The 26,848-nt window shown below is 30.2% G+C and overlaps 3 protein-coding genes across 3 annotated transcripts; all 3 read left to right on the forward strand.

Annotated features, from left to right (window-relative positions):
- Positions 1-10,494: 10,494 nt before the first annotated feature.
- On the forward strand, positions 10,495-14,467 carry LOC109339774 (outer envelope pore protein 24, chloroplastic-like). The gene is made up of 3 exons (XM_019577290.1): positions 10,495-10,765; positions 11,377-11,736; positions 14,182-14,467. The coding sequence occupies exons 1-3, from the start codon at positions 10,565-10,567 to the stop codon at positions 14,260-14,262; spliced, it is 642 nt and encodes a 213-aa protein (XP_019432835.1). The 5' UTR covers positions 10,495-10,564; the 3' UTR covers positions 14,263-14,467.
- A 1,887-nt stretch (positions 14,468-16,354) lies between these two features.
- Positions 16,355-18,749, forward strand: LOC109339773 (uncharacterized membrane protein At1g75140-like). Its single transcript, XM_019577289.1, has one exon. It carries the CDS (start codon positions 16,563-16,565, stop codon positions 18,495-18,497), a length of 1,935 nt encoding a protein of 644 aa, XP_019432834.1. The 5' UTR covers positions 16,355-16,562; the 3' UTR covers positions 18,498-18,749.
- A 3,700-nt stretch (positions 18,750-22,449) lies between these two features.
- Positions 22,450-25,829, forward strand: LOC109339762 (cytochrome P450 734A1-like). The gene is made up of 4 exons (XM_019577277.1): positions 22,450-22,961; positions 23,790-24,034; positions 24,236-24,599; positions 25,370-25,829. The coding sequence occupies exons 1-4, from the start codon at positions 22,473-22,475 to the stop codon at positions 25,781-25,783; spliced, it is 1,512 nt and encodes a 503-aa protein (XP_019432822.1). The 5' UTR covers positions 22,450-22,472; the 3' UTR covers positions 25,784-25,829.
- The last annotated feature ends 1,019 nt before the right edge of the window (positions 25,830-26,848 follow it).

Here is a 26,848-nt window from a genome sequence, read left to right on the forward strand (position 1 = left end):
AGTAAGATAGAGACACATAGACATAACACTAACCCGTAGATATGCTTTAAGGGAGAGTCAAACTGCAAATGAAGAGATAAGATGATAAAAGCGAGATAATATGAGAAGATAAATAAATTCATAACAACAAACAAACAAAACAATATTGTAACTTGTAACTAAATGTGTGTTTATATATATAAATGGAGACCAGATACATAACATAGTTATTGATGGTTTGGTCATTGTTAAAGATGAAATCCTTGTAAATCAGACACTAAGGAAATGATTACTGGAAGAACAAATCTACAAAATAATGGAATCAATCGTACCATATATACAATATAAACAAATCAAAGAAAAAATAAGAATACACATACATAATAAACAAAAAATCAATTAAAATATCAAGAAAATAAGAACATATCTAAAAGTAGATAAATGAATGAAAAAATCAATAAAACGCACTTTAAAAAACATATTTACAAAAGAAGAACAAATCTACAATGATGAAGATTGAGTAGTGGGATATAGAAGTCATCCTATTAGGTTAATGAATGAAAAAATCAATAAAAATGCACTTTAAACAACATATTTATAAAATAAGAACAAACCTACAATGATGAAGATTTAGTAGCAGAATATAGAAGTCATCATATTAAGTTTAAACGAAATAAAGATTGACAAATGAAACATTGGATTGTATACACGTGAGAGAAGAAGAGAGAAATATGAAATGAAAGGGGGAGAAGAATGAAAATATGAAATGATAATGGTGGATAAGTAATTCACATGTGAAAAAGGGATTCAATCCCCTTTATTGTGAGATGTAATTTCTTCATAGAATAAAAAACAAATGAGCTAATTAATCATTAGAATTAAATTGTTCAATGAACAAAAAGGGAAGATTGACAGTTATGGAGGGAAAGTTTTGATTGAGAGATTGACATATGTCATGGGGACCTTTAGTTTTGATGAGAGATTGACACATGTTATGAGGACTTGAGAGATTGACACATGTCATGAGGGCTTGAGAGATTGACACATGTCATGAGGGACTTTTTTTGTTATATAAGTAATAGATTTGTGCCCAAAATAGCTACATTTACCCATAGGAATGGCAACTGGGCGGGTCGGGACCAGGATCTAGTTTGCATATACCCAAACCCGAAATTCAAAATTCGAACCCGAACTCAACGGGGTTGAAAATAAAAATATCATTCCCGAAAAGAAAAAAACCCGAAAATTATAAAGTATTAAGGAAAGTATGATATTATTTTCGTGTAATTTTTCTCTAACATTTTTATTTTCTCTCGTATTATTTCATTTTTTTTTTGAAGATCCAATAGTATATAAAGTAAAATTAGAAATTAAAAACAATGGGCACATGATAGAAATTTCAATTTTAAATTGAATTACATTACTTCGGGACAGATTCGGGTTAGAGTCTTTGTTATACCAAACCCGAAATTTAAACCCGGGTAAAATTCGAACCCGAACCCATTCACATCGAGTTTTTCCCGTTAAAATTCGGATTCGGTTCAGACAGGTACTCACATATTCAGTTTTTATTGTCATCCCTATGTGTCAATCTCAGGACATTAAACATGATGTTACTAGTTCACTTGTAAATGTAGTTATGAATTCGGGTATGATATCTTCTACCCTAAAAAGTGTCACTATTTGTGGTTAGAAAAATACTTAATTATTAAATTTTTAACTTAAATATATTTTTTTAATCAATCACAAATGAACGACACATGGAATGGTACACATTTTGCCATAAAAGATGTGTTCCCATGAATTAGTAATACAATTTTCAATGTTTGAGGTTAAGGCTAACCTCCAAACTAGGAGATAGTTCACATAGACGCGGACTGATTATCAGTTGTTGGATCATTTGCCTAGAAACTTCACCCATTAATTTTCAAATGCTAACTAGATAGTAGTTGTGTAGTTAAAAAAGTCATACATGGTAGTTGTGAAAGAGTTACACAATTTCTACCAACTAAAAAAGCTTAGAAATCATGAAAGGGCTACATGACTTCTATAAGGTGAAAAATTACACCTAAAAGTCGTGAAAGGCTACACGACTTCTACATACAGAAAACATTACACATAGAAATCATGAAAGGACTACACGATTTCGGCATGATGAAAAATTTGCACCTAGAAGGTGTGAAAGGGTAGCTCAACTTTACACTGAAAACAATGATACCAAGAAGTCGTAAAAAGGCTACACGACTTCCAAGTAAAACACCACAAAAAATAGAAGTCGTTGAAGGAGTCTACAACTTCTATATAAAAGTAGTCCAATGACATGACAACTAATATATGCCAAAAACGAAAACATGTTAACACATTTTTTTAATCAAACCGTTAATAACCAATTCACATGTATCCTAACTAACTACTACTTTGCAAATTAGTTTGTCATATAAAAAACGGAAGCACATTTGTTGCCCTACAAAGTATGTCACTTTATGTGTCACTACATGTAATTGGTTAAAAAAATATATTCAAATTAAAATTTTAATAATTAATTATTTTTCTAACCAATCATAAACAGTGGTAAATTGAGTGATACACTTTTGTGGGACATCACATATCCATCCTTAAAAAAACTGTTCTTTAAGGGATTTTTCCTTGGTGTTTATTCGTATCCAAGAAATTAGTATTTTATAAATTTAATGAGACTACCATTAACGCATACAAAATCTGTTCTCCCATGTTTATGATATAAACATGTGAAGTAATATATCATTACATATCCTTTATGACTTCTTTTTCACTTAATAACATTAACTATCTTTTACGAAGTGATATATCAAATTTTCAAACTATAAATACATATATTTTTTGTTAAAGGATATGTCATGATGAGTGTGAAATGTATACACGAGTGTAAAAATTTATACACATGCACTTCATCATCCACAGTTCATTTGAATTATCTTTTCTGAAAATTCAACAGTAATAAAAAATCAATAGTGATGATAAAATAACAGTGTATAAAACTCATACATTGTCAATGGATACATCTTTTTCTCATGTAATAATACTAAATTGTTTAAAATTATACATTGTGAAATCTTTTTTTTATTTTTAGACCAATGTTATATGTAATATAACAAATATGATATAATCCGAATCAACGGTAAATAATGCACTGACTATGTATATATTTTCACATTGTTAATGCATAAATTTAATACTCTTTATTTTCTCACATATATAAATATATTATATCATATTTATTATAGAGAATGAAGTATCTCCTTGTATACGAGGATAAGTTATCTCCTCCTACCAGTGAAATCCTGACATGTGCCATATTTCATCATTTTCTATAAAAATATTTTTAAAAATAAACAAAATAACACACATGTCACATTTTTACTGGTTAGAGGAGATAAGTTATCTCCTGATATGAGGAGATATATTATTCTATTTATTATATTACATAGAGTAAGTTACACTGACACCCTTGAGTTTTTAGTGAAATTACACAAATTACCCCTCACTTTTTACACATACACAAATCTCTCCTAATTTTTTGTACTTTCACTACACTCACCACCCTTGCATAAAAAATAAATATAATATTTTAAACAAAAAATATGATAAACGCAATTAAGTTAAATAAAACATGATATATTGTGGAGCCAAATCCAAATAATATGAGTCAATATTTCTTTATTATTTTTTATTCGTTACACTATATTATAAGAGCAATTTAAACAATATTTGTTTAGAATTGTTGATGCATTTTGTAACAAAAAATAAAAAAGATACATTAATTTGTATATTATCTAGACTTGTCTAGACAATATATGTTTTGTTTAACTTAATTTCATTTATCACATTTTTGTTTAAAATATTACATATATTTCTTATACATGGGTGTTCACTAAAACTCATGGGGTATATGTAATTTACTCTATTACATATAACATTGTTCTAAAAATAAAAAAAGAATTTCACAATGTATAAGCTTCAACAATTTAGTATTATTACATATCCTTTAACAAAAAATATATGTATGATATTTTAAAATTTTGATAGATCACTTCCTAAAAGATAGTTAATGTTATTAATGGAAAGGGTATTAAATTTATGCACTAATGTGTAAAAATGTATACACAATCAATATATAATCTACCGTTCATTCGGTAATAGTGTAAAGAACTCTTACACTATTCTTACACTATTTCTTCCAATCACTAATTCACCTTTCCAATTAGCCCCTTAGAATTAAATATTTCCTGTATATATATTTGTATCTTTTTATATAATTTTATGTATAGATTAATTAAACTGTAGATTCACGTTCCTGAGAGATGCCTTAACTCCACAACACTCGAAATGTAGATTCATGTTTCTGTTTATTTACAATATATTCGTATCTTTATATTTCATTTTATGTATAGATTAAATAAACCATACATTCATGTTCCTGGTGATCCCTTAATTCCACAACACTTCAAATGTAGATTCATCTGCTTATTAACTATCTTATTTCTTACCATCTTAAACAAGTTTAGTCAATTATGTATGTCATTGATTTTAGTATTTCAGCGTGCTGCACAGTTTCATTATTTTCTTTGTCCAGCGAAAATTTATCAAAATTCGGATTTCACAACATTCCATATCTATGTTGTGTTGTGTGTGACTTGGTCCAGATGGGTGCCACAGAACTTCCTACAGAGTCCCCTCTCAAGTTTTTAATTGACCTCAGGAAGAAACCAAGGCTTCAAATTGATATACCACTATGAATTGAATATTTTTGACAAAATAATTTAAAAGTTATTTGGGGAAAACTTGAATTTTGAGGCAGAAAATCTGCAATACTTCCAAAACGAAAATAATATATATACTCTATATAAAGCCTTTTGATGTAACTTCCACCATGGTGTAATTTTCACTTCCTCTTTTGCCCTTCACATTATTTAATTTTTACAAAAAAAACCATATAATTCTAATTAGTCACCACCAACACATTAATTAACCACATCTCTCACCTTAAACTATAAATTATCATAAACACACAAAATTAGTATAAAATACATTGAGTACAACAAATATATTCTAACTATGAAAAAAATGAAATATATATAAAACTGGATGTATCATACCATGTAATTTTAACCGGCAGGCACTAGCACGAAGTGCCTATACACACAAGTTTTCAATAAAGTAAAAATAATTTTCCAGTGAGCCTTCACAAGTTTTACTGTTCCAAAAACAAATACTAGAAAACCAAACCAATTATAATACTGCTCAGAAATAGCAAATAATCAGAACAGAGTTTCATATGTCCAGACATAAATATGCAAACATCATCATAGCAGAATTATCAATAATCATTAACTTTCAAAAACAATAACAAGTAAACATTGAATAAAAATCATATTTTTTGTACAAAATTTGGGATATTTTTACATCTCAGACACATTCCAAATTGGAAGTGGCAGACAATCAACATGGCATCATTTCAGTCCGCCCGTCCGCTTTTTCACATCATCGATGAAATTCTTCATAACACTTTTCCTTTTTAGAATCACTTTCTATTTCATATAAGAAAAATAGCTTAAAATAATCAAAAACAATAGTAGCACTCTTAATTGTATCAAGTTAAAGATAAAGAAGGCATCAGATAATAAGCGGAGTTTTTATCTTCACATATAATCAGTGTAAGATAATATTTTTTAACATCAATTGCCAACTTTATCAAGTATAAATATTAGTGATTAAATAATCATCACAAATTTTTAAAAAAAAAGTTTAAAGACAGAGAAGGCATCAGATAATAAGCGGAGTTTTGATCTTCACAGAAAATCAGATTGTAGGATAAGAAATTTTAACATCATCTGCCAACCCGTTCAATAAAAACTGCCCACACATAAAACAAAAAATTTCAAAAACCACTAAATAGAATTAAAAGCTATATAGCATCAGAAAAATTGAGTTTATATTTATCAACACAGCTTATCAGAATATCAATAAGCGGTTTAAAACTATTCATCATCTGCTATTTCATGATTCTATGAATAAGAAAATAAATTGAAAAAAATAGAGGAAATTATGAATATTGGTAGATCCATTTGACCCATGGCAATTTAGAAAATTGTGCAATGAGCTGGTAAGTCGACCATTTTTAAATCTACGCATCAGTTATATCTCCTTTGTCATTCAAATTTGACATAGAAGAGGGTAAAACAGATGCAAAAATTCATCACAAAACTTCAAACAAAGTAAGAACAAATCAGAGCCAAAATCGTTACCTATGGAATCGAATTAGAATGAAATGGGAGATTAGGATTACGAGATGAGAGTGAAGTGTGCTATGAGATGAGGCACGTCGAAGAGTATAAATAAGGGTTTGGAGGAAATTAGGGTTTTTCGCCTTTCGGTGATAGCTGAAACTATGTGTGGGCCTTTTCATGTTTTATCAACTTCCGGGTTCAGCCCTAATGTAATTCATTTGAATACAAAAAACAAACAAAAAATATTATATTTTTTTTGTCTATGGATTTATAGATATAAGGACACCTAATTAAATTAAAACTAAAAAAATAATTAAGTGAAACTAAGGGGCCATCAAAAGTGAGTCCCATTTTAAGATAATCTTATTACAATTTCAAAAATGTTATATTAAGTTTTGGTTAGAAAATTAGGATATTACTTCGTAATCATATTAATAAGAGGAATTACGAATTAAAATTGTAGGTGAATATAACGTTTTAATATTAGGGTTGTGGTTTATATATATGTACGGGTTGTAGATAATTAATTGTTCATTTTTAAAATTTGAATGGTAGTTGATGGGATGAGATTTAGAAAGCTGAAATACATATCAGCTCCCTTGGTATTTGGTTATTCGGGTGATCACCATCTTACTATATCATAATTAAACTTGAATATAGTTGTTTTTTTATTCATAACCAAGTTGAATTCTATGAGGAGATCTTTGTTTATGGGCTAAATTGTTCTTTTATGAATTAAGTGATATAAGCATATGAATGAGTTTGATACCACATCTTGATAAAAAACTTGAATGTATTAAGTTTATAGGTCCATCCACTTATTATATGTTTTTTAACTCATTCATTTTTACACAATGTTAGATTTCTTCTTTCACACTCGAATACCCAACATCTCTCCTCAAGTATGAACTACCCCCATTCGAGTATCGAGCTTAGCTCTCTATTTAGTTGCACAATTGTTGGCTTGTCCCTCATCAACGTAACACACTACTTTTACCTCTCGTCAAGAAGATTGTCGACACAAGGATCCCACATGGATCTATCGATCACATGCCGCTTCAATTCTTAGTTGAGTCACCGAACGATCGACTCGAATTTCACTTGTTTGGAGATCTTCATTCAGGACTAAATTGTTATTTCATGAACTAAGTGAAAGAATCGTATAAATGTGTTTGACAACACATCTTTACCCAAAAAAACTTGAGTCATTAACTTTATGGCCCATCCACTTTTTCTAGTACTACCAATAGTCTCCCTCACCATATAAGTAAGAAACGAATCTATGTTGGAGTGTGGTTGTCTTTTCCAACAAATGTTCGCTCGTAAAAATCGAACCCTTAACCTTTTGAACATAATGAGGATCTAACAAGGCCTTACATCATTAGACTTATATGTTCTTTAACTCATTCACTTTACATAATATATGATTTCTTCATTCATAATTGGAATACTCAATAGATCCAATATTAAGGGTCGATAGATAGACACATGTGACTAGGCCTACTCTACCTCATTGTCATCTATGACTTATATTCCTATGTATATATTATGTACAAACTAATGAAGTCAATTTCGCCCAATGTAAATAATGCATTTTGTTGCAGCAACATACCTAATCATATAATTTCATATTTAATCACATTCTTCAAATTGATTTTTTAGTTATTTATGTTACTAGATTTATTGTCACAATATTTATATCATTTTATATGTTATTTATTTCACATTTTCATCATATATACAATTGATAAAATATCTACTTATATATAAATTAACATTTAAATTATATATATAATAGAAACTAGTTTTGAAAGCAACATAATTAAAAGAGGAGTGCATTATATTGAGTCGAGTTTATGATTGAGTTTAATTTCAAAAGTTAGCATGATCGACATTTAGGATTAGATTAGCCTTTAGATGAAGGACCAAGTTGAAGTTAAAAAAAATATTATGATCAATTAGTGATTGCAAAATGAGCCACTTGTGTAAACAAAATGCCTGCAAATCAAAAGTGGACAAGAGCATGTCTGCTCACTGTATTATGGGCAAATCCTTATACATTGTCCATTTTACAACGAGCAACAGACATTGATAAATAATTAAAGAAATCAATATAAAATAAATAAATAAATTAAAGATAAAAATTCATTGTTATAATATATGAAGTTAAACAAAATCACATTATAATATTTTTTATCATTAATTACGTTAGATCATAAGTTATTTGAAATATAATTATTGTTTTTAGAATTATGCCCAATAATTACCAGCATTGCCCAATGAAAATATTAACAGACAAAACGAACAAATAGGACAAGCAAAACAAAAAATGAACTAAACTTGTATACCAATCGTGCAAAAATCGTGAGCTATAAAGGTAGGCCAACATACATTGTCTATTTTATCATCTATACATTTGACATTTTAAACAAATTAAGAGATAATCATTACCTAACCAAACAATTTGCTCAATATAGGTGATTTAAATAACTAAATCCGACTTCCATGCATGATATACCCCCATAACACGTTTCTCTATTAAAATCTTTATTTGGGATTTAAATAACTAAATCCGACTACCATGCATGATACACCCTCCAGAACACGTTTCTCTATTAAAATCTTTATGTTAAGACCTGATAGCTTTAAAACTCTGACTTTAACAATTTTATTTACTAACATTAATTTGTGATCAAACTATCACCAATACTTAAAAACTTGATTAAAGTTGACATTTGAACACGAAGGTTTGTTGACATTTGAACACGAGGGTTTGAAACTCTAATTTTCATGATGTCACTCTTTTGTTTTTTCAACATGATTAAATAGTTAACTAGCACTATTGTCCCCTCCCTCAAAATGTGTCCCTTAATAAGACTCACTTTAATGACTATATACATTGGTAATAATAATAATAATTAAAATTCAGAATGACTTTAAAAAATTGCAACTACACAGAGTCACAGACCATGTCCCTTAGTTATTCAAATTCTGCATATTATGAGAGAATGAATTACATATCCAAACTTAAGTGAAATTATTCGAAGAACTTGAAGATCTGAAACTAAATTCTAACTAGAGCTATCAAAATCTTACAAATGGACATTTCAAAAATGTTTTGTTTTCCAATATAACAAGAAAAAGACATAATCTAAACACACTCAAATCAGAGATGGAATACATTAATGTTTTCATGACTTAGTGGCACATGTAGTTATATTTTTTTCCTTCTGATAGTAGATCCAACAAAAAGTAGAGAGGAATATAATTTAGTATGAAGCAAACTATAAATGTGAGTGAATAGTTTTCAACGCTGTCAATATTTTAACCATGGGTGATGCCTCTTTACGGTGCATCTTGTACTTTAAAAAAATCACAGATTAAAATGCACCCATCTAAATCAAATCATTCTATAAATTCATCCATCAATAATAAAGTTTGATACTCTTTAAGCTGTCATAATTTGGAGTTGATTTTAGAAGAACAATAAAATAAAGAGAAATACTTGATATTTTTGAAAGATAATAAAATATATCATCATATTAGGAGATAAATTATCTCATACTATTAAAATCATGACTTGTGTCTAATTTAATTGTTTTATTTAAAATATTCTAAAAACTAAAAATAATAAAATATGTGTTATAATTTCAATGACAAAAAAATATAACTTGTCCCATAATAAGAAAAATATTTTATGATTTTTCTTGAAATACATTTATGACTCTAACATATAATTTTCCATTCCTTACCAACTCCCAAATCAACAAAACATTACATTTGTTTACTCCGACAAAACTTCACTAGATTCTTAGATACGTCAAAACATAAAGATTCGATTTTTTGAAATAACACTTGTTAGAAATTATAATCATATATTTCAAAATAGATTAGTCCATTTCCTATATTATGAGTGAATACTAAATACATTTGGTAGCTCAAAAAAATACATCCTCAAACATTATATTATGCAAAAGTCAAGCATTCAACCAACTCTAGCAATGGGCAATTGCTATTAAACAATAAAATAGGGTCGGAAATCTGTTGTGCCATAAAAGTGTACTACTCAATATACTACTGCTTGTGATTGGTCAGAAAAATAATTAATTATTAAAATTTCAATTTAAATATATTTTTTCGACCGATTGATATATGAAGTGACATATTTTGTGTACAATAAATATGCTCCCATAGAAAACTAAGACAATATCCCTATTTATTCCACATTCTCACTCACCATTTTCAACAACAATAAAAAAAAAACCACCTCCTTCCCTTTTACTTGGTCTTACCCTTTCGCTTCGGCTCCGTTGTTAACAATGAAGGCTGCTTTGAAGGGCAAATACGACATTGACAACAACGGCGCCGCCGCCGCCACCGTTGCATTCAACGCCGGTGATGTCAAGCTCAGAGCTTCCATCACCGACGCCACTTTTATCAACGGCCCTAGCTTAACTGGTTTATCACTCTCCATTGACAAACCCGGTTCCTTCATCGTTGACTACAATGTTCCCAAAAAGGTACACTCATTCGATTTCTTAATTTCATCACTATATTGCAATTTTTAAGGTTTTATTAGCTTTATTTTGTTAGCAGTTATATATTATTATTATTATCATTATTATAATTGTAAGGGAACTAAGACCATAATCCAAATTTTAAAGCCATGGTTATGTTCTATGGATGAACCTATTGATACTCTTGATTGTTTATTCACGATCCTTGTTAGGGCCTGTTTGTTAAGTAGCCTAAGAAAAAAGTGATTATTAAAAAAAGTGATTTTTTTTGTATTACCAATGGTATCAACTCATCACCTTTTGGGTAAGAACTAAATGCTTTCAGGGTGTGTGGCTGCCCTCCCAATGAGTGTCGCTTCCCAGAATCAAACCTTTGACCTTTTGATTTTTTCTAGGGATTTAGTGAGGAGATTCTCTTAAAATCTAGAATCTGGGATTTAGCTTTTTTTGTATGAACTTTTAATAAATTAAAAAATCCAAACAAACAAGCATGTAAATATTAGAAGTTTCAATCAATAAAAATTTTAGTTCTCATTTTTGAAAAAATATTATGAGTGGCTAAAAGCTCTATACGTTTTGCTATTATACTCTTCTTGTTGTTTTTGTTGGTGCAGGATGTTAGGTTTCAGATTATGAACACAATTAGGGTTGCAGAGAAGCCATTGAATTTGACTTATATTCATAGCTGGCGTGACAATAGGACTATTCTTGATGGAACGTTGGTGTTCGATCCTGCTAATAAGATTTCGGGTAATTATGCCCTTGATTCAGGAAATGGCAAGTTGAAGTACACTTATGTTCATAAGGGGTTGACAACGTTTGAGCCCACCTATGATGTCTCTAAGAATTCCTGGGACTTTGCTGCTTCGAGGAGGGTTTATGGCGATGATGTGTTGAAGGCCTCATACCAGACATCCAGCAAGGTTTTGGGGCTAGAGTGGTCCCGTAATTCCAAGAACACTGGAAACTTCAAGGTAAATGTCAATATCTAATTTTTTTTGCTGCATTTGCATTTGAAACATTCTTTTTAGTTTTTTTCTTTCCATTTAGTTATTGATAAATTTGAGGCTTTAGATGTGTATGATGGGATCAAGACTGATGTGAGAACATAAAACAAGGTCTCAAAACATTGAGCCTCTAACTATTTACATTGGTCATGGATGTACTTATTGAACATATAAAAAAACTAGTGCCGTAATGTATGCTTTTTGTGGATGATATTGTCCTGGCCAAAGAATCTAGAGAGGAATTAAATGAGATGTTGGAAATGTAAAGACAAACTTTAGAAGCACATGACCTTTTTATAAGTCGAATTAAGATAATATATGAAGTGTTAGTGTAGTAAGAGGGTGCCACTCATGCTGTCAATGGAGAAATTTATTAGATTAAAGTATCTTAGGCCCATGCTATGAATGGAGAAATTTGGGGAGATATAAATCATAGGATTCGAGCGGGTGGATGAAACGATAGTGTTTCAGGTGTCATATGTGATAGAAGTGTCACTCAAGCTTAAAGGAAAATTTTACCACACAACTACAACACCGGTAATTTTATATGAGACTGAATTTTAGATGGTAAAATGTCAATAAGATAATAAACTCAATGTAGTAGAGTTGAAAATGTTGTGTTGTATAAGTGTACACACTAGAAAATATATGATTATGAATGAATGCATTAGAGAGAAAGTTGAGGTAACTTATATTGTAGAAAATATGACATAATCACGTTTTAGGTGGTTTGGACATCTATGGAGGGGACCATTAGAAGTTCCACTCAGGATAGTAGATCATATGGGGTTAGTCCAATTTGTAGAGGCAGAGGGAGACCAATAAAAACCATAGATGAAACAATTAGGAAAGATTTAGAGAGCAGTCCTTTCTCAAATGTCAATGAACATATTTAAGATAGAAGATTATGACATCGTTCGACCCATGTAGCAGATCATGTATAGCGGGGTTAGGGTTTGGTTGTTGTTATTGTTGCGGAGGCTCTAGACGTGTGATTCCATAGTTTTTATGCTTCTTTGTTACTTGCTTCTAACTGTCTGAATGGTAGTGGCAGGTTAACCTTTTCCTGGTAATTTGTTAGTTTTCATCTTTAGCCTGTCCTGAGGAACTTATAGATTGGAAAATACTGAACAGTTAGAAACTCTTGGCTAGAACTGTTGTTCGAATGAGTTAGTAACTTAGTATTATTTTAAACTCTTGGTTAGGATCCCCACTTCTTTAATGTATCCAACAACTAAACTACTCTTGAACATTAACAAATTATGATCGAATTCTATCAAACTTTTTTAACTTTGTAGCTTAGAACTGATCTGTGGTGATAAACTTTGCAATTTGGCATGTCGTCTGATCCTATTGCTTTCCAGCATCATATGCTTCAAATGTTTTGATAGCATGGAGCAAGTCTTATTTAATGCGTTGCTGTAACAAAGTTGCTAATTTGTTGTTACTAGTTTTAGTACTTCAACTGTGTAATTTTTTATTGATTGCTGTCCATTGAATACTCATAGAATTACATCTTAAATAGTATGCTTAGAATATTGGATCATGTGTGAGTACTAGAAGATTCATTAAGTAATTGGTTATGTGGACAAGTGGGCAAAATGCAAATTACCCCCTTCCAACTATAGGAGCTGTGTGAAATGACCCCTTTTAACTATAGAGGTTGTGCAAAAAAACCTTAGGAACCTATCCCTGCAAATTTTGGTTATTTAAAAGCCCTGGGGAGGGGGATGCACAACCCCTTTAGTTGAAGGGGGTAATTTGCATTTTCCAGAAACAAGTTCATACCTGAAGATGTGATAAGAGGAGATATTTGGAAAAAAAAATCACCTTTCTTGGCCGGTAAAAATTCATCTGGAAGTAAGACTGCATAAAAATATTTATGTTGGCTCAGAAGATACATGTTTATTCCTATACTCAGCTTATTTCTGATTGAAAGAGTGTGTTAAAGAACAGTTGAATCTTCCTTCTCTTTTGACCTTGCTATGAGGTAGCTATTAGCTAATACTTCATTTGGCAGTCTTAGACTCCCCCCTATATTTATTTCTTACAATTTATGAACCTTAATTAGTCACTTATCTGAGGCCCATTCTTTATGGTATTTTGCGGTAAGTTGAGTTGAAAGTATGAATTACTAGCCATTGCTGTGGTCCTTTTTTAGTAAGATTTAACATACTTGGATAAATCATGGAAGCTAGAAGCCTGTTCCTAATGTTATAGATGCCTCGGGTCTCAACCAATGTAGGTTTGACTATTCGAAGTTTCTTCTATAACTTTTTCTGCTACGATTTTAGTTAATGAGTTTTCGCAGAAAGAAAAGGAGTCATAAATTGTTTTTGTCTTAGCATATATTGTTTTTATCACACAGAAGGAATAATGAATTACATTGTCTAACTGAGCTTTGTCTTCCAGATTCTGGCATCTGTTAACTTGGCTGAGGAACAGAAACTTCCAAAACTTATTGCTGAGACCACATGGAACTTAGAGATCTAGTTTGCTTCCAATGTTTTCTCTCATTTGCTTGATAGGTTTACTGTCAAGTTTTGGTGGCCTTGGAAGTCATAGCTGGTTATATTTTGCACCTGAATACTGTATACTTGAAAGTGATTTAATTTAATTGTAATTACCAAACTTGGCTTTTGATTTTTGAACTATTGCAGTATTTTCCTCAGTGCAAAAAGTCTCTAAATTGATTGCATATACACTTGGCATGCAATGTCTTGTTAAGTTATGAATCAAAGTGGTTGTTGATGTTGTTTCTCCTGTTCCTTTTGGAGCTATATGATTTCCTTCCAAGCTTTGAAGTTATAGTTTTACAGCAACAAAGTATATTCACTTTTTTTTAGCATTTTGGAAAAAAACTTATCTAGAACAAAATAAACAAATTTAAGTACTTATACGAGTTACATAGGAAAGCTGTTCTGGATTCTGATTCCTATGTAATAGGACTTGATTTAAACCAAAAATAGCATGCTACCAAACTAATGGTTATAGATTTTCATTTCATTTTTTTAGTTTATGTTTATGACGACTGTAAACCTTGGTTATGACTTACAATAAGTTGGGTATGAAGTACAGAATTGTGTTACTGCCACAAATTGTGTAATTTTATTGTAAGACTGTATGTTCTCCTTAAAGTGGATGATTTGCTCTTTACATGAAGGTGAATCTTTTCTGACCCTCAAACCTTTTTTTTTTTGTACTATCATGAGTATCATCGTTCCTATGATTAAAGAACTAATCATTTTCGAGATGTGTGATCACCCCCAACAAGTGTCATTCATAGAAATTGAATCCTAAATCTTTTGGTCATCCTAGATATCTAGTAAGATCTTATATCACGAGATCAATGTTTTTTTGTACTCTCAAACTTCAATAAGAAAGATAATAATATTTGTTTTCATATTGTTAAACTCCATGGTTATTTTTCAATTACTCATTCACATCATCCACCGCACTCGCATGGGCCTCATATTACACTTACATGTAGAAAGCTCATGTGGCCATTCATTAGCCATACCAACGATTAACTAAGATTCAATAATAACAAACACTAAAACAAAATATTTTCAATATTTCAGGATCCATCACAATAGAAAACATAGAAATTAAAACTAAAACACGCAGTAAAGCCATATTTGAGCCTAAAAATTATGTAGGAGAATATTGTTTTTTGCTTTTATAAACATTATATTGTTTGATCTATCTTGGTTAAGTGAAAGAGACATAGTTTGTTTGGTACATTTATATGCAATATAGACATATTTGTGACTTTGTAAGATGATCAGAAATGGTTTGCATTAAAACTTAAATAGTATAAAATTGAAAAATACAGGGAAAAAAAGATAAGTAATCAAATAAAGGAGAAATAAAGAGTAAAGGTCCAATGTATGAGCAATATAAATCTCTTTTTGCATAATCATTAAAATTAAATAATTGCGTTAACAATCACACTAAACTATTATTTATAGAAAGCAATACAAATTTTTAAAATGACTAATTCAACTATTATTTATTACAATTGAATTATAAATTTAAGTGAATGAATAATCGGACCATAATATAAAGACATCATCAAATTATTATCTAGCTCATGATAAAACTCTCAATTAACTAAATTATTATAAATTGTGACTTAGTTGTTGCAAATCTTCCACTTCTTGTCATTTCCTTCTCTCTTATACTCTTTTGTGCACATAATGTCTCCTATTAGTTTTTTTTGTTTGTTTCCTAGACACCTGAGAAAATATTGTCCAAATGAGTAATATCTACTGATATGTGAGACTAACTCTTCCAGAGAATATTTTTTTATCCACAAAACCCGAACCCGAGTTATTTAAGAGAAGGTAAACATGTACAACTTAAATCTGAAACCTTACTTAAAAGAATAAAAAATGTACCACTTGAATCACCATCGGATGTATCTCCTATTAGTTTGGAAGGAAATAACTTAATTATTAACCCAAAAAAATTAAAAAGTAAATAAAGGTTATGAATTATGATTAAATATTGAAAAATATTAAAATCCTCATAAAAAAACAAGTTTAAATTTCTATTCTCATTTTTCTATCCAAAGTTTACATATGTTATAACATTACACTAAACCACCTACATTCTTTAATCTATTCCCATTTGGTTGCCCTAATTCAACCCAAGTCAAAACTATCCTCAATCTTTTTTCCCAAATCTAACTAAGATTTCTGCTAAATTTTCTATTGTCAGATCCACCAACTTTGGATTATGATGCCAACACACTGAACAAAAACCCTTCCAATTTTTTCTTATTCAAGTCAATGGCGCTTTCACAAAAAGGCAAGTTTTTTATCTTCTGTATGATCTTATTTTTATATTCTATTAGTGTTTCAAGTACCCTTTTAGAAGCTGAATCAAGTTCTGTACAACCCAAGCTTGATCATGATTTGGGTCTTTCTGAACCCAAAACAACAAGTGATTTGAGCCAACAACTTTTGTTGAATAAGCTTGAAGAATTAGTGAGAAATCTCAGTGATATTGTTGCAAGATTAGAATCAAAGCTACTTGAGGGTGAAGGTAAAAGATCACTGCATCAGGAAAAGGTTACAAGGGGTGATGTTGATGATGGTAAAGGTAAAAAATCAAGCAAAGTTGTTGAAGAAGTTGAATTTGAGGGGAAAATTAGTGGTGGGGGTAGAGCTAAGGGAATGTCTGTAACAAAGTACTTACCTTTGTGGTCAGAGAGGTTTCAATTTGTATCTGCTGTGAAGTTGGATTCTGATGTCACTTGTATAAATGTTTTGCCTTTTAAGGACCATGAGGGGCTTAGCAAGTATGTAGCTGTTAGTGATGAGAGAGGGAGAGTATACGTGTTTTTGCGAAATGGAGATGTTTTGGTTGAGTTCGATACCTTAGTGGAGTCCCCTATCACGGCAATGACTTCATATACATCGGCTTACAAGAATGAGAGTTTCGTGGTAACTGGTCATGGGAATGGGGAGATCTTGATACATCGAGTCTGGGAGGGTTCCGGTGGAGAAGACTGGAGTTCTCTTTTCATGGAAAAAGTTCGTAAGTTTGTGTCACAAGAGGATGGGTTGTCGGTAACGATCTTGGAAGTTCATTATGTTGGGAGGATGAAGTACATTCTTTCAGCTGATACTAGCGGGAAGATCAAGGTTTTTAAGGAAGATGGTACGTTGTATGGTTCAGCTATGCCAACCAGTCGACCGCTAGTTTTCTTGAAGCAACGGCTTATGTTCTTGACAGAAACTAGTGCAGGCTCGTTGGACTTGAGGGGCATGAAAATTAAAGAATCTGAATGTGAAGGGTTAAACCATTCTGTTGCTCGAAATTATGTTTTCGATGCTACTGAGCGTTCCAAAGCATATGGAATTACTTCGGAGGGGGATCTTATTCATGTCTTATTGCTTGGGGATGTAATGAACTTCAAATGCAGGGTTAGGTACAAGAAGAAATTTGATATGAGTGAGCCTCTGGCTTTGCAGGCAATTAAGGGGTATCTGCTAATGGTTAACCCGGAGAAGGTTTTCGTATATAATGTTTCATCTCCACATTATGTCAGAGTTGGTGTGCCTCGGCTTGTTTTCTCCTCAAATCTTGACGAGCTCAGATCATCATTCTTGAATTATCCAGCAACAAGTTTGGATGCAGAAACAAGAGTAATACCCTTGATAGCTAGTGACCGTGAAAAGCTTGTTATCATTGGCCTTGGATGCGGGTATGTTGGAATATATCATTCCAATCTTCCTGTCTTCAAAGGGGAATTCAATACCATGCTCTGGACTAGCCCTGTATTGTTCTTCATACTTTTTCTATTTGGAGCTTGGCATTTTTTTGCCAAGAAGAAGGAAGCACTTACATCCTGGGGTCCGGACGATCCTTTTAGCTCCACATCAGCTACGGTTAGTGCTCCTTTAGCATCAAGTTCCGGAGAGAGATCCTCTTTTGTAGACTCTTCTTCAAGAAGTGCTGCTGATGTTATGGATATTAGAGGTGGAGCTCTCAGAGCTCCAACAAGAAGGTATGGCTCTCCTACAAGGTATCCAGGTGGGGCTGCAAACAGTTATAGACTTGGTTCAACAGATCACAATCCTAGGCCAGCTTCAGTTGATCCAGATTATCGCGCAACGTCAGAGCTAAAATATAGGGCCACGACCATGGAACCACCGGGTTTCCCGAAAAGAAGAGAAGGTATGTTTGTAGGCAATGAAGTTGTAAATGACCGCAGTTGAATGATAGAGTTATTTACGCGATCTTTTCTCGCAACCGATTTCCTTAGGTGTAATCTTATGATGATCATTTAGCATCACTTTGCTGTTTGATCTCACAGTCTTTTAGCTTTCAAGTTGTAGCGTAAAAGAGGGAAATAAATTATAATGAAAATCTTCCAAGTTTTTCTTGTTGCCAGCATGACAAGCTCATTGGCTTTTAAGCTTTGATTTTGTTAAGATGTTACATATATGAGAAATACAACGTCTTAAGTACTGGTTGTAAGATATGATTTTGCAGAGTTCATCCAATCTTGGATATCAAAAGTTGGCTTCCTAAGTTTGTAGTTCAACTACTAGAAAGGACAAAAGAAGTTTTCCTATTAGAATTTGTTCAAGCAAAAAACCAAGATGCATTTGTGCCTTTCTTAGTAAATAAGTCACACGTTACGACCTATTCGTCTCGGGAATGATTTAAATATTTGTTGAGTTAAACACACTACCTCACTCCACTTTAAATTCAGGTTGGTATTGAGATACTCTCCGGGTACTAGAGGGACAAGTGCGTCAAAAACAATATAGAAAACATAATGATGACACTTCGATTTTTTATATAATGATATGACACTTTGATTTTTTATATAATGTGATATGACAATTTTATCATTAAGTTATAATTATATGACATTTTTAATCTCAAATACAAAAACATAAATAACTTGTCTCTAGAATACTCCAATTCTAGAATACTCCAATTGATCCATATATAATTAAAGAGAACATTTTGAAAGATACCAAATCTATTGTTCCACAAAATATATTACAACTTATACACATGGAGTGGAGTGGGCTAACCAGTCTTTTTAAAATGGCGCAAGTTAATGTAATAGTCTCTTCTCTGGCTTAGTTATTCTTATATTTTTATTTGTTTAAGGAAAAATGCTACTGGTGTGAATGTTTGGTTGGTGAATGCTAATTGCATTTTTTCATTTACTTATGTTAAATTTGTGTTAGAATATTATGAAAGATTAACATTTCTCTATGTTATACCGTGTATTATATGTGTCTTAATTTTTATAAACTTTGTTGTACTCGGTATTAATTTACATACCTATATATCTATGCAGCTAAGCATAGATTTCAAACAATTAGTATAGTCGAAGATAAAATTAAAAATATTTTATTAAAAAACCGTAGAAGAAAAGGACATTACTAAGTTTGTTGATCCAAAATGGCAAGAGACTTGTTTTCCGTAAGGTCTAGAATTTAAAGAAATGATATACTTTTCTGTAATAGAATGTCAGCGTATGAAATTAATTCATAAAATTTTATTTGTTTAATTTAAAAATAATAAAAAACTTGAGTTTTAATTTTTTAATGTTATGTATTATAATCTAGGTGAAGTAATGGACTTTCTCAGCCCAAATTTAAATATTGAAGATAAAAAAATTATGTTCATGCTGTGTCCACTATTCTGAATTGCACGAATGTTTCAGTTTTATCTTCACTCTATATTTTATCTCATCTTAGTCACAATATAAGATACTAATAAATCTCCATGCTAGCTGATCTAATCTAATCATTTACTAATTTCTTTTAAAAAAAAATAGTTACGCTATTGGTACTCCTTACTTCTAACTTTAGTGGTACTCCCTGTTTTAAATTTTAGCCATATACAATTTTATTGATATTGTACTCAATATTATAAAAGTAAGAATTTTTGTATTAAGTTTAACGGACTTAAATAGTTAAATCATTCGATTAGACTGAATAATTTTATATATAACTACTAATTTATGTATATAAATATATAATTAAGTTTAAATTCAAAATTTTATATAATTAATAATTATATTGAAATAATGTATCTCTAACTTTTTTGGATTGGAGGAAAACAAAATATTAGAGCATCGCTCAATTTTTTTAGATTTTAAGTTAATCGGTTTAACCATATTCACTTATCAAGTTATTCGGTTTAACCATATTTAACATGTCAAGTCTGAATCTCTGGTTTATAGGAGTTCAACCCTTCATTCAGTTAATAAACCAATATCGTTTTCAAGTCCGGTCAGCGATCAGACCATCTAGTCTGGCCCAATTTTCACAACACCAATTAAACCGACAAAGGTATTGGCTTGTCGATACAATTATTAATGAGTTGTTCACTAATTAAATTGTATATCGATGAAATTGAATATAAATATTATTTATCTAAAACTTAATAATAAAAACTCAAACTATTATTTATGTAAAACTAAATTTATCATTATCACACCAAAATATACTTTATAGATTTTATTATTTTAAATCATTATTATCTATATTAAATTTATATTATATCTTAAATTTTAATCTATAATTTGTTATATCAAACCTACTGAATTAGAAAATGCGAGTTGACCGACATGGTCATTTATATACAAACACTAGGATATTATACAATAATTTTAGACTTAGTTGACACAATCTTATCTTCCGACTATTTTACTAAATTAAAAATTGGTATTTTCACCTTGTATCCCACAACTTAGAAATTAAATAATAAAATAAACGGAAGGTTAAAGATATAGAAACGTTTTTCCCTAACTAATCAACTAATTGTGAATCCATTTTATTAAGTTGGTGCTAATAAATAAAAATAATATGTCATCTATTATCCACCAAAATTTATTATCCGTTCAAGTTTTCTATCATCTTTAAATTTGAAATTACCAACTTTTTAAAATTTATATCTTTTGTTTTTCAAAACTCACCAAACCCAACAACATTCTTAATTTTGTTAATGAATATATCCCTTAAATCCTTTTTAATACCTAATGCTATGTTTAGTTTAAAATGAAAGGAAAGAAGATAGAAAAAAGTTTTTGGATTGAGAAAAAATTGTGAGAAATACAGAAAATTTTATATGTTGTTTGGTAGAAGAAATATACAAAAGAAATTGAAGAGAAAGAAAGGAAGTATTTCCATACTATATAATTACATCCCTCAAAATAATATTTGATGAAAATAAAAGTATCTTATGATATAATGAACTAAGTTATTTTCTACAGTTATTAAAATTATGACATGTATCAGATATAATCATTTTCTTTAAAAAATATTTTTAAAACTAAACAAAACAATACACATATCATATTTTTAATATCAGAATGAGATAAATTATCTTCTACTATGAGAAGATACTTTATTCTTATATTTGATTATAGATAATCTAATCAATGTGTATATGATCACTCCTCCACCACACTTTCTCCAAGAGAACAAAAGTTTATGGGTCCCATCATTTATGGTTTATTTCTCACTTATTTCTCTTTTATCAAAGTGTCCAAGTACAAATTTTATTTTGTAATTATCTCTCCTCATTTTCTTTCTTCTCTTACTCTTCTATAACAAATATACATAGACACTAAACCTCTCTTTGGTTTGAGAGAAAAAAAGTAAAAAGAGAGAAATATGAGTGGAAAAAAGAAAAATAAATGAGAAATAGAATGAATTTGGTATTTTTGTATAAAAAAGAGGGATAATGTGTTTTTTTTCTCCCTTGCTCTTCCTCCTCCATTATTATCTTATCCATGAAAATAATAAATCTATTGTTTTATAATACTATCAATAAAATACTATTTTTAGTAAAAATGTATATAATAATGTACTATATATAATGCCTTAAATTAAATTAAAATAATATGAATTCATAATGAATTAAATGAATACACTAAATATTATTCATCTTAATTTAATTTTCATTTATTGCACCGTAAAAAACCAATAAAAAATCAATGAGATGAGATGATGATACTGAAAAGTTGTTGTCTATTGTATAAGTGATAAAAATAATATTTGCACCTAAAATTTCACCATATCAATTTTTTTCTCTTGTTTTGGGTGTACTTGTCTCTCCATTAACGGCGATGATTCCAACTTTATTTAAATGCCTTTCAGAAATTCATCCTTGCAATACAGTACTTCACTCCACTCTTTACATACTTAGAAATCCTAATAATGGATCATCTTATACTATTTCTAATCTTCACTCTCCTACTAGTATTAGCTGCAAAAGTTGCATACTCCATCATATGGGTTCCATGGCTCATTGCACATCACTATAACAAACAAGGTATAAGAGGCCCTTCCTACCATTTGATCAAAGGAAACACTCATGAGATTAGACACATGTATACTGAAGTTCAATCTAAACCAATGACTTTATGTCATGACATTGTTCAACGTGTGTCCCCATTTTATCATAGGTGGTGTTCCATATATGGAAAAACTATTTTGTATTGGCATGGTTCCAAACCTAGGTTGGCATTGTCTGACCCATATATCATTAAAGAAGCACTTTTGAAAACGGGTGTGTGGTTTGAGAGGATGGAACCAAATCCCTTCATGAAGTTGTTCTTTGGAGATGGGATACTCATGGCTAAAGGTGAAAAATGGGCTGCTCATAGAGTAATAGCTAACAACGCTTTTAAAATGGAGCGAGTTAAGGTAATAATCTCTTCCTTATACAATGTTTAGGTATATTGAAGATGTCCAACTCTTTGCCTGAATACTCCGGTACTAAAATATGATGATGATTTTTTATTTAATTTTTATTAATAAATAACATTAAATCATGGTCATTTTGCCATATTTCGCAATCTCCATCGGGTATTGACCTCTTCTAAAGAGGATTCCTATCTATATTAAAGAATTTAATATTGATAATATAAGAGTTTTTTTATATTATCGATATTTTCATTACCATTCATTTATTAACTAATAAAAGTAATACACATGAATATCTTATGTATTGATGATGTGAAATTTTTTAAATGCATAAATATTAAGTTTATATTAGACTGATGTAATAGAGATAGTAACTTTAAATGTACACCTAACACCTATCATGTAAAAAAATTGCAAAATTAAACCGTAGTGTTTTTCTCATTTTTGTTTGGCTATAAGAAAGATGTCACTGTTTAGTTGGTGTAGAAACCTACTTGTTTATGTAAAATGCTAATTGGTATAATATTTCGGCTGGAGCAATAGTATTAGCTATGAAAATCAATTATTTACTTTACATGAATGTTTTGATTGGAGAAATTTCTACATCATTTGATATTCACCCCCTCACATGATGAAAGCACTGAAAAGGTATTCTTATATCAAAGTATAAGTTATTATTCATGTAATTTGACGGAATGAACCCTTTACAAACCATATGTTGCATTAATCTATATGACGTAGTTGCTAGTGTTTATATTCTTATGAATCTATATTATGGTATTGAATATAAATTGCCAAATTTGTGACTAAAATGTATTTCAAAACTAGTCTTGGATTCCAGACATGATAGACAGCACAAAAATAATGTTTAAGAAGTGGGAAGAAAAGAATAGAGGCATTGATGAATTTGAGATAGAAGTGAATGGAGATCTACATTATTTATCAGCTGATATTATATCAAGAGTTGCATTTGGAAGCAGCTATAAAGAAGGGAAAGAGATTTTTGAGTTACAAGAACAACAACTTCACCTTGTCTCCCTTGCTACTAGAAGTGTTTATATTCCTGGATTTAGGTATAAAAGAACTCACCTATATATAGCAGTTTATTATTTTCTCTGTGTGCTCATTTTTTATATAATACTAATATATTTTGTATACTATTTCCAACTTACTTTCACTAAATTTATTTTACAAACAAGTAAAACATAAAATTTATGTATGGGTCATCCATTTAATTAATTTACTCCTTATACAGTTAAACTATGAATCTGCAGGTTTCTACCTACCAAGAAGAACTTAGAAAGAAAGAGATTAGCAAAGAAAACCAGTGAATTAATTCAAGTATTGATTGAGAATACCCATAGAGCAGAAAAAGATTCAGATAACTTGCTTTCTTTGTTGATATCTTCTCACAAATATAGCACCAATGAGAAACAAAGGTTGAAGTTGAAGGAGATAATAGATGAGTGTAGAAATTTCTACCTTGCAGGTAAAGATACTGCTGCAAATTCATTGAGTTGGGTACTTCTCCTTTTAGGGTTGAATCAAGAATGGCAAAGCAAGGCACGTAAGGAGGTACTTAGTGTTATAGGGTATGATACATCTCCAACTGCAGAAACATTAAGTGACTTAAAACTTGTAAGTTTGTTTTTACATTTCTAGTTTCTTAACTTCGATGCATTTTTAATTTGTCAATAAGAGTTGGTACTTGTGGAATGTTAATTAAGTTGCATGTGATTTAAATCTTATTAATATTGATGAGTTATTTGTAAGCACATTTTTAATTGGCAAGACCTTTTAGTGATGTTCAATTCAAGCTATATTTGTGATTGAACAAAATAATATCCATAGTTTCATACTAGAATCATAGTTTGTTCGATGAACTCATTTGATCAGGCTTTTAACATATTGCTAGGTACCCTTAATTTGATAGTTTAATGCATAAAATATGTGTGTTCCACCCGGTATTTTAAATTGTGGATGTGATCACGATTATTGTGATTATACTCATTATTATTATTGTGATGCAGATTACGATTATTATAGTGTAAATTATTTTGTGATAGAAAATATTTTTGAATTTAATGTAATCTAAATGCGACCTAAATGATATTCATCACTGTTGTATTGCGGCTCTATGCGACCTAAATGTGACCCAATGCAATTGCATTGCGGCCCTATGTGACCCAAATACGATCTGATGTGGTTGCATTATGGTCCTATACGACCTCATTATTATGATCCAACATCACACTACAATTGGTATGATTCAGTTACAACAATCACCATAATTTCAATATTGCAGCCGCATCACCTAATTCATATACTCAATTTTAATAAGTGGGCCTCCAAATTAATCAATTCACATTTTCAAAGTAGTAACATTGTCTCTTGTTTTTTCTCAACAGATGAACATGATACTTCAAGAAACACTTAGACTCTACCCTATAACAGGGGTATTAGCAAGACAAGCAAGTAAAAGAGTCAAGGTTGGAAACATTGATATCCTTGCTGGTACAGTACTATATATGTCTATCACTTCAGTTCATCATAGTACTGAGTTGTGGGGAGAAGATGCTCTTGAATTCAATCCTATGAGATTTTTTGAGCCTCAAAATCATGCAGTTCCATATTTTTCCTTTGGGTTAGGCCCAAACTTTTGTGTGGGTCAAAATTTAGCTATGGTTGAAATGAAGCTTGTTCTTGCTTTGATCTTACAGAGATATTCATTTTTTGTTTCTCCTACATATGCACATGGGCCAATGTTGATGATGAATGTGTTACCTCAATATGGCATGCAAATTGTCTTTAGGAGATTATAAAAATGATTATCAATGTTTTGGAATGATAATAAATGACATTGAGTTATTCTCATATTAATGTTAAAGTGTTTTGAAAAAATGTTGAATAATTGTGTGATTCTTGTGTAGTATGAGCTAATGTTTGGTACATTGGACATGAAAATTGAGAAGAAATACATATCCATCTTGTGAGTAGGTCACATTTTTTTCTATATCCAACCAGGAATATACAATTTCTTGAATGTTGGTATAAGGTGGAAGATTAATACATGAGAATAAGTATTTTCTCTCAATTATATAATTCCAACTTTAAACAATCTACATATTCAATTTAAGCATGACAAATTACATATACAATTTCATTCTCATTCTTTAAAAAAATATAAAGTTAATATATATTTAATGAGAATAATATATTTATTCATGAGGGTATAACCTATTTCCTTGGTCCAACCAAATTGTTGCATCGCCAAATTGTTTCATCATATTAAAAATGCAAAATGCAAAATAGTAAATTAACAAAAAGAAGAAGATAACTAATTGCTGGAGCTATATATGACAGGGAGATGACATATTAAGATGAATTTCTATTACATTTTACCAACTTTTTGGGGTATGAAGTTGTAGTTTAAAAGTACATCCATTCTGGAATAAAAGTGACATATTTTAAATGCATGGACATTAAAATTCATCTTTTTTTCTATATGAAAATATAATAAGACTAGATTAACATTTTCTTCTTACCCAATAAATTTTTAAGTTATATATATATATATATATATATTTTATAGTAATTAATATATTGATATATAAAATAAATATTAGATGACTAATAAAATCGTACATGGAGTAAATTATATTGTCATCTCTTGAGTTTTAGTAAAATTATAAAAATTATTTGTCTTTTTTTTAACTTACACAACCATTCAAAATTACATAATTATATACATATATTATATTGAACCATCGTAATGAAGATAAATGTAAATTTTTACATAAAAATAGAGACGATTATAATATATATATAATTAAGGATACTTTATTTAAGTTTAAAAATGGTGAATAATTTAGATAATTTTAAATAGA

Source organism: Lupinus angustifolius, unplaced genomic scaffold, assembly GCF_001865875.1.
Source record: "Lupinus angustifolius cultivar Tanjil unplaced genomic scaffold, LupAngTanjil_v1.0 Scaffold_102_10, whole genome shotgun sequence".
Classification (NCBI taxonomy): domain Eukaryota; kingdom Viridiplantae; phylum Streptophyta; class Magnoliopsida; order Fabales; family Fabaceae; genus Lupinus; species Lupinus angustifolius.